Source organism: Alexandromys fortis, unplaced genomic scaffold, assembly GCF_014885135.2.
Source record: "Alexandromys fortis isolate MF-2015 unplaced genomic scaffold, M_Fortis_MF-2015_v1.1 scaffold_6, whole genome shotgun sequence".
In the NCBI taxonomy this organism is placed as follows: domain Eukaryota; kingdom Metazoa; phylum Chordata; class Mammalia; order Rodentia; family Cricetidae; genus Alexandromys; species Alexandromys fortis.
Window position 1 is genome coordinate 8876741 of NW_026067902.1, and position 19349 is coordinate 8896089.

Genomic DNA, 19349 nt, shown 5'->3' on the forward strand with positions numbered 1-19349 from the left:
AAAAAAAAAAAGTTTATAAAAATAGGTTAGTATATCCTGGTCTGTCAGATAAGATAAAAAGAAATATATTACATATACACATATGTGCATATATGTAATTCAGAATTTTCAAGAAAATGTAAGAATTAGTATATTGCCAGGTGGTGGTGGTGCATACCTTTAATTCTAGCACTTGGGAAGCAGAGGCAGGTAGATTTCTTGAGTTCAAATCTAGCCTGGTCTACAGAGTGAGTTCCAGGACTGGCTCCATAGCTACTGAGAAACCCTGTCTTGAAAACCCAAAAAAAATAAAATAATTAAAAATAAAAATTATGATGTTAATAAAAATCTCATTACAGATGGTTGTGAGCCACCTTGTGGTTGCTGGGAATTGAACTCAGGACCTCTGGAAGAGCAGCCGCTGCTCTTAACCTCTGAGCTATCTCTCCAGCCCAAGGCTTTCATTTTCCTACAAAGCATTTTATTATGAAAATGAATAAGAATAGCAACTCTGTTATAGAATTCTGAAAGTTGTAGTAATACAGAGACAAAGATAAGAATTACCTAACATAGCACTTGGGAACTAGAGGCAAACAGATCTCTGTCTGTGAGTTCGAGGCCAGCCTGATCTACAGAGTGATTTCCAGGACTGTTAAACACACACATGAAATTATCACTTCAGAAAGTGTACTGTCACTATTACTTGGGGTAATATCACTATTACTTGGTAAATCTACCTGGCATCTGTTAGGTTGAGTGAGTTAAAGCCCTGAAGATGTTGGGCGGTGGTAGAATGCCTAGGGTACATGAAGCACAACGCCTAGCCCCACCAAAAACATTCAAAAATAAAATAAAAAATAAGCTGATCACATATAAAGGCCCTGAAATGTGTATTTCCTTGTAAGTAGAATAATTGACCCCCAAAATTAACGCCAGTTGGTGTGATGGTGCATGCCTATAACCCCGGTAGTAGGGCCTTGGAGACCGGAGGGTCAGGAATGCAAGACTACTTGCCAACCTTCTTTAGACAACAAAAAATTACTAGAGATCCCATTTATTATAATTAAAATATTTAAAAGCATGTAGAATCTATTAAAAAATGTAAACTGAAGGGCTGGAGAGATGGCTCAGTGGTTAAGAGCACTGACTGTTCTTCCAGAGGACCCAGGTTCAATTCCCAGCACCCACATGGCAGCTCACACCTGTCTGTAATTCCAGTTCCAGGTAATCTCACACCTTCACACCAGAAAAAAGAAAAAAATATATATAAACTGAATTAAGACTAAATGGGGAAAGACAAAAATCTACTTAAAATGTTTCTCTCAGGTCTGGTGTGGTAGCACACTTGGAAAGTGGAGGAGGAAGATCAGTAGTCAGGTGTGTCGTTGCTGCATAGTGATCTTGAGGCCAACTACAGGAGATGATTTATTATTGAATTATACTTTATCCTGTTTGAAAATTATTTGAAAGCAATTTTATGCTCTATGACATAAATATTTTAGACAGATATATTTAAGTGCCAGGCTACAGATTTTATTACTGCTTTTTCTTTATTCCTTTTTCTTTCTTTATTCTTAATTTGTTTTTGGTGTTTGAGACATAGTCTCTCTACATAGCCCTGGCTGTCCTAGAACTCAGAGATCTGCCTCTAGTTCTGGGATTAAAGACTTGTGCCACCAAACTTGATTCATCCCTGCTTCATAGCAGCCGAAATAAAGGACCCTTGTCATACCTTAATGACATTGAGTTTCTTGGGGAAAACAATTATTTTAATATAGAAAACAAGGGAAAATTTTCTCATGGATCTCAAAAGGAGCATATCAGGTAGAGTAGAGCATAATTGGTTTTTTTTGTTGTTGTTGTTTTATTGAGAAAAGGAAAAGAAAAAAAAGTTTCTGCCTCCTCCCAGCCTCCCATTTCCCTCCCCCTCCTCCCACCCTTCTCCCTCTCCCCCCACTCCTCTCCCCCTCCCTCTCCAATCCAAAGAGCAGTCAGGGTTCCCTGCCCTGTGGAAAGTCCAAGGTCCTCCCCCCTCCGTCCATGTCTAGGAAGGTGAACATCCAAACTGGCTAGGCTCCCACCAAGCCGGAACATGAAGTAGGATCAAAACCCCGTGCCATTGTCCTTGGCTTCTCATCAGCCCTCATTGTTCGCCATGATCAGAGAGTCCGGTTTTATCCCATGCTTTTTCAGTCACAGTCCAGCTGGCCTTGGTGAGCTCCCAATAGATCAGCCCCACTGTCTCAGTGGGTGGGTGCACCCCACGTGGTCCTGACATCCTTGCTCGTGTTCTCCCTCCATCAGCTCCTCAATGGGACCTTGGGAGCTCAGTCCAGTGCTCCAGTGTGGGTCTCTGTCTCTATCTCCATCCATCACCAGATGAAGGTTCTATGGTGATATGAAAGATATTCGTCAGTATTGCTATAGGATAGGGTCATTTCAGGTTCCCTATCCTCAGCTTCCCAAGGGACTAACTGGGGACATCGCATTGGGCTCCTGGAAGCCACTCTAGGTTCAAGTCTCTTGCCAACCCTAAGGTGGTTCCCTTAACTAAGATATGTGCTTCCCTGCTCCACTATCCAACCTTCCTTTATACCAATCTTCCTGTTTCCCCAAGTTCCCCCAAGCCTCCCCTTCTCACTTTTCTCTCCCCGTCCCCCCAACCCACCCCACCCCCAAGAGGAGCATATCAGGTAGAGTAGAGCATAATTGTTTTAACTTAAGAAAACTACGTCCCACTTTACTGTGGTCTCTGCACAGTGTTGGAACAGTTAGGTGCATGCGCGTGTGCTGGAGTGGAAGAAGCTTGGTGACGTGAATGGCTGGAGTGGTCTTAGAGATGGGCCAGCTGAGGAAAGGCGTGCTGTGCCACCTGTGTCCTACTGTGCTAGTTAGTTTGGATAAACTTTACACAATCTAGAGTCATCTGGGAAGAGAGGAGAACTTCAGTTGGGAAAATTGGGGGCTGGAGAGATGGCTTGGTGGTTAAGAAAATAACTGCTCCTCCAGAGGACCCACCGCATGGCAGCTTGTAACCATCTGTAACTTCCGTCTCGGGATCTGAGATTCCCTTCTGGCTTCCATAGGCACCAGGAATTCATGTGGTACAGTTATACATGTGGGCAAAACAAAAGCCTCCTGCCAGCTGTAGTGACACACCCCTTTAATCCCAGCACTGGGGAGACAGCCAGGCAAATATCTGTGAGTTTGAGGCCAACTCAGCTGGTGTGCACAGTGAACTCCAGAGCAGCCAGAGCTACATAGAGAGACCTTGACTCGAAAGCTAAAGAAAGCCTTTATCAGGTAAGCCTGTAGGCAAATCTGTGGGGTCATTTTTTTTGATTAATGATTTGTGTGTGAGGGTGTAGCCCACAGTGGGCAGTGCCAGCCCTGGCAGGTGGTCTTGGGGAATATAAAAAGCAGTTTGTGGATTAGGTCGTGAAGTTTAGAGGCGAGTAAGCTGCAGCGCTCAGTGGTCTCTGCTCCGGGTTTCTGCCTCCAGCTTGCTTCTTAGTTCCTTTCCTGACTTCCCACAGTGATGGACTGTGATGTGGAAGTGTAAGCCAACTAAACCCTTTCTTCAGCAACAAAATGCAGACTAATACGGTGCCATAGTTACTGTTCTATTGCAGAGGGAGACTCCATGACCGAGGCAACTTATAGAAAGAAAGCACTTAATTTGAAAGCTTACTTACAGTTTCTGGAGCTTAGGCCTTGATTATCTTGGCAAAGAGCATGGTAGCAGGCATGGTGCAAGAGAAATAGCTGAGAGCTCACAGTTACAGGTAGATAGAAACAGAGACAAAAATGGACAGACTGGACCCAGTGTGAGCTTTTGAAACCACCTCCAGTTACACACCACCTCCAACAAATCCTCCTCAACAGTTTGAGTAGCTGGGACCAGCCATTCAAACATAAGCACCTGTGGAGGCCATTCTTACTCAGATCACCGTATTTAGCAACTAAACTATTTTTACACATTTTAGATTTTCCAATGCTAGGAATTGAACCTAGAGTTTTACAAATACTACTCAACCTCTCTACCACTAAGCTATCTTTTCAGCCCTAATTTGTATTTTTTAAAGTTATTTGTGGTGCTTGGGATTGAACTCAGAACCTCATGCATGCTAGCTAGGCAAATGCACATCACTGAGGTCCACCCACAACCCTAAAATTGTATTAATGTGTTACCATTTGTTCTTGCTATAGGTGAGGATCATCCAAACTCCTGAGAAATCTGTGACGTAGTAGTATGGGATAAGATCTGCCACTACCGGGTGGAAAGCAAGAGGTGGCGTTGAAGCTGACAATGAAGAGAATTTAATGTGGATGGACTGGACAGCCTCTGTGTGTTCCTTCCAACTCAGTAAGCTCTGCGGAGAAAGGCGGTCCATGGGCTGCTGTCCTAGGCTCAGGCTTCAGTAATGTTCTCGTGGAGCTGGCTACCGTTGAGCAGCTTGGAGCAGCTCTATGACTTTTGACTAGAAGGTTCTTCTTACACGGGTAAGGAGAGGCAGTCGCAATGCACTGGGCCCATTAAAGTTCCCCTCGACTTGATCCAGTATATGCTGAAAAGGGTAATCGAGATTTCCATGGGTCAGGCTGGGGAAGTAACTCATTTGGTAGAGTGCTTGCTTAGCATGTAGGAAATCCCTGATTTAATCTTCATTTCCACGTAACAGTGTGCTGGCATGTACCTCTTGAAAAGTAGAGGTGGGAGGATCAGAAGTTCATGGCCTGGGCTACTAGAGACCTTATCTCAAAAACACAAACAAAACAAACAAAAAAGACTTCCACATTCCTTTATCATACATTAATTTTTAAATTTTATGTGTATGGTTGTCTTACCTGCATGGTATTTGTACCATGTGCATACCTGGTGCTCGAAGAGGCCAGAAGGCACCAGATATCCCTGGACTGGAGTGAAAATTGGTTGTAAACCATCCTGTGCGTATTAGGAATTGAACCTAGGTACTCTAGAAGAATAACCAGTGATATATATAAAATAACTTCTGAGCCTTTTCTTAGAAGCCACCCTAATTTTAATTCATTGAGTACTCTGGGCACAGGTGGGGTGGTGCAGCCAATAAAGGCACTGCCATGAAAACCTGAAGGCCTAAATCCTGCCGTTAGTAGAACAAGAGAAACAACTCCTGCCAAGTTGTCCTCTGACTTCCTCATACACCCTGTGGCATGTATGAGCCTTATATGCATCCACATCACTTCTCTCTCTCTCTCTCTCTCTCTCTCTCTCTCTCTCTCTCTCTCTCTCTCTCTCTCTCTCTCTCTCTCGTTTGTTTTTTATGTTATGGTTTCTTTTTGTAGTCCTGGCTGTCCTGGAACTTGCTTTGTAGACCAGGCTGGCCTTGAACTACTGAGATCTGCCTGCCTCTGCCTCCCAAGTGCTGGGGTTAAAGGCGTGCGCCACTGCTTGGCTTACAGGAGTTTCTTAAATGAAGGAACCTGAAGGATCAGTGAGATAGCTCAGAGGGTACAGGTGCCTACAGTACGAGCCTAAGCCTTAACTACCTGCTTTAGAGACCTAGAACCATGTAGAGGTGAAAGAGGAAAATGTCTGTCCTCTGACCTCCCATTTGCTGTGATCTATGTGTCCTCACACACATCATGGATGTATAAATACATAGTAACAATTTTTGTAATTAAAAAAAAAGGACTCTGGTATACTTAAATAAATGGACATAAATGCCATGCTTGTGAGGATTCCATGCCATGCGAGCGCATGATAGCACCCTCATGCTACATAGAGTCTGTAAGCCAAGAAAAGCACCACAGCCGTCTCGAAAACAGTTTCGACTCTTCCAGGTGTGGAAGGAAGCAATAGCAAGGGTTGAGTGTGCAACACCACTATGATTGTGTTCTGTGACCCTTCCCATTCACCACCACCGCCTTGTTATCTGCTGCTGTGCACTGGCTCCTTCCTGTGGGACCTTGCAGAACCGACATGCTTTGCCCATCTGTAGAAGTTAGGCTAGAAATCGCCTTCTCCAGCCTGGAGACATGGCCCTGCAGCTGGGAGCGCTGGCTGCAGAGCACCTGGGTTCTGCCAGCGCCACATGGTGGTCCACAACCTTCTGTAACCCTAGTCCCAGGGTGTCTGAAGCTTCTTCTGACACCCACATAAACGTTAAATAAAATATGTTTTTAAAAGGAAAGAAAATTGCCTTCTTAACTTTTCGGTGAGTAATTTCCCCCATCATCAGTAGGACACAAGGAAAATGGTGGGACTGGGAGAATATACTAGAAGTTCTGCTTCTGCTCTATTTGCTCCTCTTTTAGATTCAACTCCTGAAAGTTTAAAACTGATCAATCATTGTTTGTTTGTTTTTGGTTCTCAAGGCAGATTTCTCTGTGTTACTCTGCCTGTCCTGGAACTTACTCTGTATACTAGGCTGGCCTCAAATTCACTGAGATCTGCCTGCTTCTGCCTCCCAAGTGCTGGGATCAAAAGCATGTACCACTATGCCCGGCTTTAAAGTTGAATTATAATGTATCTGGCTAATATTAAGTTTCACTTCTTTTTTTTTAAAGGCTGTTTCTGATGCTTGGAAGCTATTCTTTCAGCCACAAAGATGGTAATAAATCTTTGCCTCCCACAGTTCAGACCAAGAATTCACTGCAATAAGGTAAACCAAACAAATATATACACAAAATGTGTAATGTGTTCTCGTGCTTTTCCCCATTCCCTGCCTTGTGTGTGTGGCCTTGATTTAGGCTACTGTGTGCTCACCCTTGGATTCCAGCAGACAGCATTTAGACAAGTATTGGGCAGTCACGGATCCCAGAGCACGGCTGTGAGGTGCTCTGTGACTCTGTGGGAAATTGACTTACCGTCTTGGTGGATCAATAGCACATGCACAGTCATAGCAGAGTGGAATCAGTCACTCAGTATCTCCTTTTCCCTCGCTCTGTCCCTCTTTCCCTTGCCCTCCTTCTCAGTTTTCTGTTGTTTTATTGTTGCCTTTTTGTTTGTTTTGTTTTTAAGGTTCACTTACTTTTGTCAGGTGTGGTGGCAAATACCTTTAATCTTAGCAGGAGGGAGGCAAAAAAAAAAAAAAACCACATGGTGACTCACAACCATCCATAATGAGATCTGGTGCCCTCTTCTGTGGTATGTGTGTATATATATATATATACATATATATGTATATATATATATGTAAGTAATACTAGCTGTTCTTCTAGAGGACCCAGATGTAATTGCTAGCACCCACATGATGGCTCACAACCATCTAGTACTTCAATTCCAGCGGCTCTGATACCCTCTTCTGGCTTCAATAGGCACTGCATACACATGGTGCACAGACATACAAGCAGCCAAAAGACCCATATACATAACAGAAAAATAAATAAATAAATAAATAAATATCTAAAGTATTTTTGTAAGTGACAATTCTTGAATACCTGTTGTTTTCATTTGGATCAATGTGTCTTCTCTCTGTCATTAATCTAGGTGTCAGCTGATGGTTATGAAGTAGAAAATCTCATCTCTGAAGACCTCACAAAGAGAAGCCATGGCTTTAGGACAGAGTACTTCATTAGACCTCCAATCTATGTGACAGTTTCCTTTCCCTTTAACGTAGAACTCTGTAGGATTAATATAGATCTCACAGCAGGCGGATGCCAGAATGTCACTGGCCTGGAATTATACACATCTGCCTTATCTAACAGAGCTTCTCTGGGTTCACACGAGTGCTGGACTACAGACCCAATGGAGCTGTCTGTCCCAGACAAGGAGGCATTCACCTTGGTAGGCAAAGTCCTGCTGAAAAACCAGAACCACGTGGTGTTCAGCCACCGGGGCTTCAAAGCCAGGCCACCTTTTAGCCCAATGGAAGTCACACTCCTCTCTCCTGCTGTTGTAGCCCAGGAGCTCTGGAATAAAGGGGCTCTTTCCCTTAGCCATGTGGCCCATCTCAAGATTGGAATCACCCATGTGACAGGCAGTGGCATCTCTTGCATAAAGCGTTTAGAGGTATGGGGTCAGCCAGCCAAGACCTGCTCTCAGGAGGTAATCAATAGTGTCTTGTTGATAGCATCAGGAAGCCTGCCGAAGGACTTGGGTCTGCACACCCCAGCCTCGCCCATGGAGAGTGACTGTGACTCTGGGGGTCAGTCTGAGGGCCAGCAGGCTCCCTGTCTCTTACAGGAGATGTCGGAGGTGGTTGATGATGTGCCTGAGGAGTTCCTAGATCCGATTACCCTGGAGATCATGCCGTGCCCCATGCTGCTGCCGTCAGGCAAGGTCATTGACCAGAGCACTCTGGAGAAGTGTAACCTCAGTGAAGCTACCTGGGGCCGAGTGCCCAGTGACCCGTTCACAGGGTTAGCCTTTACCCCACAGTCCCACCCGCTACCTCATCCCTCCCTGAAGGCCCGGATCGACCGTTTCCTACTCCAGCACTCTATTTCTGGCTGCCATCTGCTTGGGAGAGCACAAACTGCATCAGCAATGACCCCTTCTGTCATTACTCTGCCCTCAAGGAAAAGGAAGCAGGAGCAGGCTGAACACAGCCTTGGCATGAATGCCGCTTCCTCTCCCACAAGCCCTCTGCTCTCACCCACTACCTCAGAGCCCACTGCTAAGAAGATGAAAGCCCCCAGTGAACTCGGCCTGACGGATATGGACTGTTCAGCAGGTAACTCCCCCGTGTCCACCTGCTGACGTGATGCTGCTGTTCTCGGCTTTGTGCTTTACTAACTTAAGTTTATGAAGCTGGGGGCCATGCTGCTTTTCATTTTGTAGGGTATCTCAGTTTTGAATTGTGCGGATCCTCCTGCCTCGATCTCTTAGTGCTCAGACTGCAAGTGTAAGCCCACATCTGACTATTGGAGTTCCGTCTTCATGTTCTGTGTCCTCTTCCTTGCATTGGTGGACTTGCCTGCTTTGTGTTCTCGATGTCTTTTCTAACAAGATCAATGCCTTTTCCTGTCTTGAGTCCTCCATTCTGATCTGCTGGAAGGAGAAACAGTAGGTCCCTTAAAGCAGTCCATGTCTTCTTTTCTGAAACCTCTATATGTCATATGTCTGTGGGATACTATGTCTAGTCTTCCCAGAGGGGATTTTTTTTTCTTTTTTGAAATGTTCTGCCTACATGTATCCCTACAGTCCAGAAGAGGGTACCAGATCTCATTACAAATGGTTATGAGCCACTATGTGGTTGCTGGGGATTGAACTCAGGACCTTTAGAAGAACAGTCAGTGGTCTTAACCTCTGAGCAATCTCTCCAGACCCCTTAACTAAATCATTTTATAGACAAGGTTGGCCTCAGATTTGGGACAGCCCTCCTGCCTCTGCCTTCCGGTTTTGGAATTACAGGTTTATACCACTTTGTTTCACTCAGTAAGATTTTAAATGCCACGTTGAAGCGAAGTAAAAGTTAGTGGGGTTTGGAATCTAAGATCAATTACAAGCTTTTTGTCGTGGGGTTGTATGTGATAACAGCTTTCGGAGCTAGAGCTCAGATCATCAGTTTCGCATCAGTCACTGTCTTAGTTAGATTTCTCCTGCTGTGATTAAACACCGTGACTAAAACCTGCAGAGGAAAGGGTTCATCTCCAGTTCTCAGGTCACACTGCCCTGAATGACTTGAGAGCAGAGCCTGGGGGTGGAACTGAAGCAGAAGCCACAGTGCTGCTTACTCCTTGCTCATCATGTCTTGTCACACTGCTTTCTTATCACCAGGGCCCGCCTGCCCAGGGGTAGCAACCTCCCCAGTAGTCTGGGCCCTTACATCAGTTATTAAGCAAGAAAAATTGCCTTTTTTCTGGCTGCTGTCTATAGACCAGACTAGCCTCAAATTTAGAGATCCACGTTGTCTCCCGAGTGCTGGTATTAAAGTTGTGTGCCACCACCGCCGAGCTTAAATGGAGAGTTTTAGAGACGGCCTTTTGTTGAGACAGGGTCTTATAAACCTAGGCTGGACCAGAATTCTCTATATTAGGATGATTTTGAATTTATGATTCTTCTACCTCCACCTCACAAGTATTTTGTGTGTGTGTGTGTGTGTGCGCGCGCGCGCACGCGTGCATGTGTGCACATGCGCATGTGCTCACATGCTCCCACAGGTACTCATGTGCCATGCTGTGTGTGTGTAGGTCAGAGGACAACTTGCAGGGCTTAGTTATTCTCTTCCACTGTGGGTTGTGTGATTGAACTTGGGTTGTCAGGCTTGCATGACCAGCAAGCTCAAGGCATCTGCCTGTCTCTGTCTCCCCAGCACTGGGATTACAGGTGTGATCAGTGCTCCTGGATATTTGACACAGATTTGGGAGAGCAGACTCAGCTCCTCATGCTGATATTGAAAGCACTGTGCTAACAGAGCTGTTTCCCTAGTGCTTGAGCTTGCTTGTTTGTTTGTTTGTTGTTTTTGGAGACAGGGTTTCTCTGTTAACAACTCTGACTGTCCTGGAACTTGCTTTGTAGACCAGGCTGGCCTTGAACTCACAGAGATTCCCCTGCCTCTGTCTCCTGAGTACTGGGATTAAAAGCATGCACCACCACTTAGCTTTTCTTTTTTAAATAGAAAAGTATGGTAGCAAATGCCTGTATTTCCAGTATTCAAGAGGCAGAGGCGGAAGAATCAGCATGAGTTTGAGTTTGAGGACAGCATGGGCTACATAGTGATACCCCTGTCTCAAAGAATGCGGGGGAAAGGAAAGGGAAGTACGCTGAGGCAGAGGATAGAGAGTGTGGGTACTGTGCAGAGCTGGTGTCTGCTGTCTCATCATTTCTTGGGCCAGCAGGCAGGCCTTTCAAAATGTAACACGGGCTTGGGATGTAGCTGAGAAGTAGGGTGGCTGTCTGAAAGGCACAAGTCCAGGACTATATCCCCAGCACCACAGAATGAATGAGGGAAGGAAGAAAAAGGAGGTGCAGTTCTGTATCAAAGCCTCCAGATGGCTCTGTCCTGCACAACACTTTGTTTAGGGGAAAGTTAGAGAAAGCCTCAAGCTTTGAAAGCATTTTAGATGGGGAGGCGGCAGGATTCCCAGGACTTTGGCTCTTTGTTCTGCCTTCACAGTCCTGGGAGACACAGGAAGAGGTTTTCTTCATATTCACATGTCTGAAGTTGGAAGAGTGTCCGTCTCTTGCTGAGCCTTCCTGGATGCCATGATCTCTGTGTCTCCCACAGGTCCAGTGTCCCATGAGCAGAAGCTGTCGCAGAGTTTGGAAATCGCCTTGTCTTCCACCCTTGGCTCCATGCCTTCCTTTACTGCCCGTCTCTCCAAGGGGCAGCTCCAGCAGCTGGGCACAAGAGGGAGCAGTACTGCCAGGAGGCCAGACACCAGCTACGGTAATCCTCTGTGAGCCCTAGCATCTGCCTGTGGAGTATGCTGGGCCTAGTCTTCGTGTGCTGTGGGTCTGCATAGCCAGCCCGCTTATTGTAATTCCCATTCTGGAGAGAGAGCTTTTCTCTGTCTTCTCCAGAAGGGTTTGAGGGGCTGCCTGGAAATGGGACTCATCACAGGCAAGATCTTTAGTTGACCCTGTCATTCTGTGGACTCTGCCTGACTGTCCTTTACTGTAGGTTTGTTTCGATTTTTTTTTGACATGGGGTCTTGCTGGCCTTGAACTTTCCAGTCCCCAAGTGCTGGGATTACAAAGGTGCACACCACACTTGGCTGTAGTAGTTCTCTCCTGGGACTTTGATGGTCCTGATCTTCCCTTCGTCTGATATCCGGGCTATTTCATCTACATATGAAGAAAGGTTTAGGTTTCAGAGGTCATCTTCTCTCTTCTTGGTAACATTTTTATCATTGTACTAAAAAAGCACCAGAGGTAGATTAATGGCCCAAATTTTGCCCAACAACAACAACAACAAAAACAAAACAACCTAGGGTCATATTGTAAGGTACATACAAAGTGAGGAATTGACTAATTTTTTTTTTTTTTTGGTTTTTTGAGACAGGGTTTCGCTGTGGTTTTGGAGCCTGTCCTGGAACTAGCTCTTGTAGACCAGGCTGGTCTCGAACTCACAGAGATCCGCCTGCCTCTGCCTCCCGAGTGCTGGGATTAAAGGCGTTTTAATTTTATGTGTATGAATGTTTTTCCTGTGTGTATGCATATGTACCATGTCCATACCTGGTGGAGATCAGAAGAAAGTGTCAGATCTCCTGAAACAGGAGTTGCAGATACCTGTGAGCCACCATGTGGGTCCTTAAAACTGAACCCAGGGTCCTGCAAGAGTAACCAGAGCTCTCTAACCATTGAGCTATCTCTCCAGCTCCCCAGTCCCCTTTTTTAAGCAAAGGACAAAATGAAACCTGGTGGGGCTGCTCAGGCTGGCTGTTGATTGCTCCTGCTGGTGCAGAGCCCGTCCCTCCTGTCCCCTGGGTCTCCATCACACTCTCCCTACTCTGATTGTTGCTTCCTAACTATTTCCAAAAGCATGTCTTTCAAAGTGCCCAGGAAAACTGCCAGTCTCACGGCTGCTTGTCCTGGCAGCATCCAGGGGTGTGATCGGCCAGCCTGACTGGCTTTACCTTCTCTTTGTTTTGGCCTTCAGACGATGCAGCTTCTTCCCAGCCATTGCTTTTGAGTTCCCCTGCTAGAGTTCCTGCCAGCGAGAGCCCTCACCTAGTGCTGCTCTCGTGACCCCTTCCTCTCCTTCCCTCCCTGACAGCTGCTGGGACCCTTCTCATTGGCATCTCCAGCCACTCTGAACTGCACTGTCTGCTTTCAAAGCTCTCCCCCCCAGCACCCTCTGAGCCTGTGTTGGTAAAGAGCCTGTCTTCCACTTGGCAAGCTTTCACCATAGGAGTCCGTTTTTCCTCCAGTGTCCTCACTCATGATTAGGTCCTTGTATGCTCTCATTTGTGAGTGTGCCTGTACACAGTGCACAGGTGCACAGCACACATGTGGAGGTGAAGAGACAACTCTCAGAAGTTGGTTCTCCTCCACTGTGGGTGCCAGGGATGGAACTCAGGTCATCACACAGGAAGTCCTTCTGTCCACTGAGCCATCTCCTCAGCCCTTTTATGCTTTTCTTTGCTGTGGTTCTGAGGAACACCCTGCTACCAATCCTGAATCCTCTTCCCTGTGAACTCCCTGCAGCTCCTGTGCTCAGCATCCCCATCGTCCTTACAGAGTCTTTCACAGCTAACGATCGCAGAGGTGTTCCACCTCTTAAGATTCACATGGTATGAATCAAAGCCCCACTGTCCTATGGTGTAGACCTTTCCTCCTTTCCTCTGGATCACATCAAGGGAATCTGTAGTGAATCTTCAGGTGGGGGGGGGGGCCCACCCAAGGCCAGGGCAGTTCCAGAAAGGAGCTGAGGGGTTAGAAGGCAGCTCCTGACAGATTGAAGTGCCCCTCTGGTGATTTCCCTCCACCCTGACTGTTCTGACTCTGATATTTGGGCCACATTGTGTTTTTCCCTCTTCTTGCAGCTAATCTTGTCAGGGTAAGCTTTGGTGGAGGAGTATACACTTTGTCTGCTCCCATGCACTGCATTTAGAGGCCAGTTCTTAAGCACTCATAGACAGCACCAAGATTGATAAAGATGGCAGAAGAGAGGCATGCCAGTTCCCAGCTGACTGAGGAACAGCCTCACCTGACCCTTCCTTGTTCTTCTGACTCACCAGAGCACCCCAGGAGTGTCTGTGGTCCAGGATGTGCCTCCTGCAAAAGAGCGTTTTCCTCCTACTGCACGACGGAGCCTGTGTACCAGCTGCGCTGTGGCCACCTCCTGTGCCGATCCTGCCTGAGTGAGCAGCAGCGCTCCCAGCCCATGGTGTGTGCAGCCTGCCAGCAGCCAGTCACCAGCCAGGATGTCCTGCGGGTCCATTTTTGAGGGACCAGCCTCAACTGAAGAAGCCCCATTTTGTGGGAGACCTGCAGGTGAAGGAAGCAAGAGCAGGATCCCAGTGGCCCTGTTCTCTCCTGGGTTTTAGCACCTCATGGTGTATTACAGGGGCTGGGTCAGGACACCCCCTCCTGCTTAGACAACACAGGATAATAAAGCCATAGGCTGGGCTGGGGGGACATCCCTGTTCTCCCTGGCCTACCTTGCCACTCTCCAACCAGAGCCAAACTGTTCAGCAGCACTACCCCGGTACCCATGGTGTCTGTACCACAGTTTCTCTGTGTAACAGCCCTGGCTGTCCTGGAACTTGCTCTGTAGACCAGGCTGATCTCAAACTCACAGAGATTCACCTGCCTCTGCCTCCCAAGTGCTGAGATTAAAGGTGTGCACCACCACCACCTGGCTGCACACAACCTTCTGATGGAGTTTTGTGGATGGCGCTCAGTAGACTGTGACTTGGGACCTCATACAGCCTTCTCTGCCTCAGAGTCATGCAGAAGCAGACCATGGTAGGGCACATGACTTAGCCATGTGTACCCCCCTCCCCTGCAGACACTTGGAGCCTTAATAAAATGGCAGTTGACATTCACTGAGGCTTCCTCCCAGCACACGGGACAGGACAGCCATGTGCAGTTGCTGCCAGCTGTCAGGCAGTGGCTTAGATCTGTCTGGCATGGGTGTGTCAGTGCCAGGGGAGGGGCAGTGGCTTCCATCAGGCCAGGTGCCAGAGTGTGTCTGGTTGCTCCTGGAGCCACTCTCTGAAGGAGATTCCTGTTCTCTATATAGCCCATTGCAGGAAGATACTGGTTTATAGGCCACGTTTTTAACAAATTGTGTGTATGCGCATGGGCACGTGGGTGCCATGGTGTGCCTGTAGGCGTCAGGACAGTTCAGGAGTTGGCTCACTCCCCAGCCTATGTGGTCGCAGTCTCCTCTACTCCCTGAACCACCTCTTTGCCTCCTGAGGGTGCATTTTTCCCCCCATTTAAAATGAAACCTTACGGAGTCCCAAAGAAAACAAGGATTCCATACAGGTCTGTTCACTGTCAAGAGCTTAGAAGGATATCTATGCAGGTCACCAACACTGTCCCCAACCCCTTGCAGGCATGCTCCACCTTGTCTTTGAGATACATCACAGCCCCTTGAACCGCATGTTCTTCGTTCCTACAGGTGGCCCAGAGCTCAGTCCTGAGGCTTAGGGAATCTGCTTTCAGAGTTCCCGGGGGACTTTTCCACGGAGGTGGCCAGTAGGGGATTGTCACCTCCGTTCTCCTACACACCACACCACCAGTGCCTGCTGTGCTGCCCTTCGTGTGAGACACCAGGGTCTGCACAGACAGGCCCCCTGCACATCGCTACTCCACGTCTGAGCTGCCCTGCCATGTGCTCTGTCCTTAGCCGCACAACTACAGAGGGCATGGTTTGGGGTAAGAACCTCCCCACAACCTCTCATGGTCTCCGGAGTAACCCACTTCTCACTCAGCCTTTACCCCTCAGTGTGAGTGTTGGGAGCTATGTCTGCCCCCAACTCCCAAGAGCCCCCAAAGAACTCTGCAGCTCTACCAGAGGTGCCTGTCCTGCTCTGTTGGACAACAAGGTCTGAAAGCCTTTGGGGTGGGCAGGACCTAGCCTGAGTCCAGTGGGGAACCATCCCACACCATTAATATGATTAAGCTTTTCTCTTCAAGATCTGACCCCCACCCCCACCCTTGCCAGCACCACAGAGCTCTGGTTTTCTTCCCTAGAACGCAAGAATGAAAGCCTGGTGTAGTGCAAGCGTAAAGGCCAGCCTGGGCTCTGTAGCAAACACTGTCTCAAAGACACCAAAATAAAAAGAAATACGCGATTTGGCCCCATGGCGTTTTATTTCTCATTAGAGACTGCACCTGGGACCAGGCATAAACTAGCTTCCCAGTCAACATGCAGAGCTCAACTCCACTGACCAAGAAGACTCAGCCACAGCTTCGCCTTCACCAGACAGCCTTCCTGTCCTGGTCTTTGCCTGGTAATGGGGTCAAGTAGGCAGTGGAGGTGCGAGGCTGGAGACCAGCTGTGGACATGCTGCCCTGTCGTCTTCTGAACCAGAAGCAGGCCAGCTTGAGGTGACAGGCCACAGCAACCATAGGCTCTGGGTCTTCACTCCCTAGGCGAGCAGGTGAGGCCTGATGAGCTGTCCTGTGGGGCCGAGGCTCTGACCCTCAGCCACCCCCTGAGCAGGCGGAAGGGAGGCTCTGTCCAAATTAGTCTTGGAAGCAGAAGAAATAGAAGAACCAGACAGCCAGGAAAAAGACCAGCAGCTGCTCAGTGCTCAAAGAGAACCCCTCCTCCCTGCAGGGGGGCAGCTGGGACCAGCAGTTCTGGGCTCCTGAGGCTGACTTGGAGCACCCAGCCCCACACCTATTCGACTTCTTCCTATGGGTCTCCATCTTGAGGCCACTCAAATGCTGGGCTCCTTTTCATTCCCCTCAGGAAACAGGGTTTCTGACGCTGGAGTTCCTGTAACTAGGTCTGCAGACAAAGAAAGCAGCCTCCCCCTGCCAGTGCCATTGTGACGCTGTCCTGAAAGCCATTGTGATGGCCACCGGGGTAGGAGTGGGGATTCTGTGGGCTGGCCTCCCACAGAGCTCCTGTGGGGATTAAGGAGGGCCTGGCCCCCAGCTTCCCCGCTCTGCCCCCATTGAGACCTGCTGTCTTCTCACCTGGCCTCGAGGCCGCGGTGCACATGCAGCATCTTCTCTTGGGTCCTGAGTGGAAAGGGGAGAGCTGGGCTGGGGACTGGCCAAAGCCACACAGTTCAGAACAGTCAGCTTCAGTTACTGACTGTTTTAGAATCTGGGTGTCATGGCTCATACCTGTATTCCCAGCCCTTGTGCTGCAGAGAGAAGCCACATTTCCTGTAAGCTACTGGTCTGGACAGTTGGAATACAGGACCAGCTCTGCCATCACAGTTCGGCATGCTCACAGCACAAGGCCAAGATGTAACAGTGAAACCGGCCTGCCTGTCGCCTCATAGAACCTTTCTCCTAGGACAGGACACCCCTAAATGGAGGGGAGAGTACAGGCTGGCTTGAACCCCACTCTGTACTAACCCTTGACCACCGCCTGGGGCTCTACCTGCTGAAGTGGCTCTGCCTGCCCCCTGCCCCCTACCCCATTCTCTGGATGACACCCAGGGTCTCATTCTAGGCAAGTGTTCACCCCATGCACCATCCTCATCATCTGCTCAGCAGAGAGGCTCTCCAGAGGGCACAGGGGTGAAGGTGGAGGAGGGGACAGCTTGTTCCCGCTGCTGGTGTCACCTAGCAACAAAACGGCACTACTGCCACCACTCCAAACATGCTGGTGGTGTGTCTTCCAACACTTCTCTAAAGGGAGCCAACCACTGGGCACCTGTGCTGAGCAATCAAACCCCAGGCCTCAGGCACATGAGGCAAGTAAGCTACTACTAGGCCACAACCCCAGCCGAAAATATGAGGGCTTTTATACGTGCCTAAATGTGTGGGTACACACATGCACTCCGTGGTGGCCAGAAGAGGATATCAGATCCCCTGGAACTGGAGTTCTAGGGAGTTGTGAGCCAGCAGACAGTGGGTGCTGGGAGGAAGAGCATCTAACCCCCGAACTACCTCTCCAGCCCCAAGAGCTGTAGATAGAGCATGCGTACAAGCTATTCTGTGCACAAACGCCTGCTCACTCTTCCTATCAAGCTTACTGGAAGAACAGCCAGAGTCACCAGGAAAAGCTTGAAGTTTGGGGCCCAGTTTAGCTTAGTACTCAGCCCTTTGTCCACTGCAGTGTGCTCAATAAGCAGAGCCCTGAGCCGGGCTTGGCTGTCTTTGGAAGAACTAATCCATGATAGATTAAAGAAACAGAATTCCCAAAGTAGGTCCGATTGGGTATGAGAATTAGTGTAAAGGTGACATGACCGATAAAGAGGGAGACTGCTTGCTTAGCGCTCACGAAGCTCTGGGCTCCATCCCCAGCACTGCATAAACTAGACGTGGAGACACATGGCCTTAATACCAGCAGTCAGGCGGTAGAGAGGAAAATCAGAAGTTCAAAGTTGCCCTTGACTGTATACCAGATTTGAGGGCAGCCTGGGTACATGAAACCCTGTCTCAGAAGGGGAAAAAAAAGTCAGCTAGTGGACTTTTCAGCATGTGAGTAAGTAGTTTGAGAATCACTAGAAGGGTGAGGATGGTTAAAGGGACAGAATGAGCAACTTGTCAGAGAGAGGCAAACTGGTTCTGATGAAGTCGCAGTGTTTTAACTCCAGCCTGTGGGTGAGCGGTGCCTTCACAAGCTCTGTTAAGTCCTGCTGGAGGGAGCACGAAGGGTACAGGCTCTAGGGAGGGGGTGTGACAGGCTAGCCAAGCTGTGGATGCATGACCTAGTCACTTTCCCTCGAAGATTCTAACCCAAAAATTCTAATGGAAAATATGGAAAGAATTGCTGCCTCAGGGCATGGTTATAGCCCCAGCTGCCTATGTTGAAACAGAAGGTTCAGCTGAGCCCCTGAATTCAGATCAGAGTGGGCAGCATAACAAGATCCTATCTCAAAAACCAACCAACCAAACAGAAAATGCCAACTGGGCTTGGTGACACTGATCTTTAATCCCAGCACTCAGGAGGCAGAGGCAGGTGAATCTCTTGAGTTCGAGGCCAGCCTGGGCTACAGAGTGAGTTTCAGGACAGCCATGGCTACACAGAGAAATGCTTTCAAAACAACAACAAATAAAACAAAAAACCCAACCCAAAAGTTGTGAATCTGAGGAGACTGAGACTGGCAGAGGGTTGGAGTGGGGTGAGGGAGGTGGAGGGTGGTGACAGGATGGAGGGAGAGGGTGGAGGGGGGACAGGATGGAGGGAGGTGATGGAGGCGAGAGTCATCAGAATGCATTACATGCATGTATGAAATTATCAAAGAACAAAATTAATTTCAAAAATTAATATTAGGGAGCCAGGCGATGGTGGCGCACGCCTTTAATCCCAGCACTCGGGAGGCAGAGGCAGGCGGATCTCTGTGAGTTCAAGACCAGCCTGGTCTACAGAGCTAGTTCCAGGACAGGCTCCAAAGCCACAGAGAAACCCTGTCTCGAAAAACAAAACAAAACAAAACAAAAAAAAATTTAGTATAGGGGCTGGAGTGATGGCCTAGCAGTTAAGAACACTGGCTGCTCTTCAGAGGACCTCGGTCAATGCCAACACCCGTGGGGCATCTCACAGCCATGTGTAGCAACTTCAGGTCCAGGGGGATTCAATGCCCTCTTCTGGCCTTTGAGGGCACCAGGCACAAAAATATAGTGCACAGATATACTTGTAGGCAAAACACTCATCACATAACATACGTTTTTAAAAATTAGAATAGAAAAAGAAAGTTTATAACACATGCATAAGTCTGAAAAGGGGGTGGGGGAGGAAGGGCAGGAGCCTGGAGTAACAGCCCGCTGGGTTAGAGAACACACCGCTCTTCCCAGGACCCACGTCAGTGACTCACAAGCACCTGTAACTCCAGCCTCAGGATTCAATACCTTTTCAAGG

General features: G+C 48.3%; 1 protein-coding gene across 9 annotated transcripts in view; it reads left to right on the plus strand.

Moving 5' to 3' along the window:
• The window catches only part of Ubox5 (U-box domain containing 5), a 38436-nt gene extending 22771 nt beyond the window's left edge, over positions 1 to 15665 (plus strand). For 3 of the 9 annotated variants that reach the window (XM_050133629.1, XM_050133613.1, XM_050133624.1), the window contains 5 exons: positions 4189 to 4482; positions 6529 to 6623; positions 7451 to 8636; positions 11133 to 11294; positions 13588 to 14226. In XM_050133629.1, coding sequence (XP_049989586.1) covers positions 6570 to 6623; positions 7451 to 8636; positions 11133 to 11294; positions 13588 to 13796 — 1611 coding nt within the window. In that variant the 5' untranslated portion in view covers positions 4189 to 4482; positions 6529 to 6569 and the 3' untranslated portion in view covers positions 13797 to 14226. Of the gene's footprint in view, positions 1 to 2698; positions 3283 to 4188; positions 4483 to 6528; positions 6624 to 7450; positions 8637 to 11132; positions 11295 to 13054; positions 13234 to 13587; positions 14227 to 14978 lie in introns of those variants that run through there. The other 6 variants (XM_050133653.1, XM_050133646.1, XM_050133619.1 and 3 more) reach the window with 5 other exon arrangements.
• Positions 15666 to 19349: the final 3684 nt, after the last annotated feature.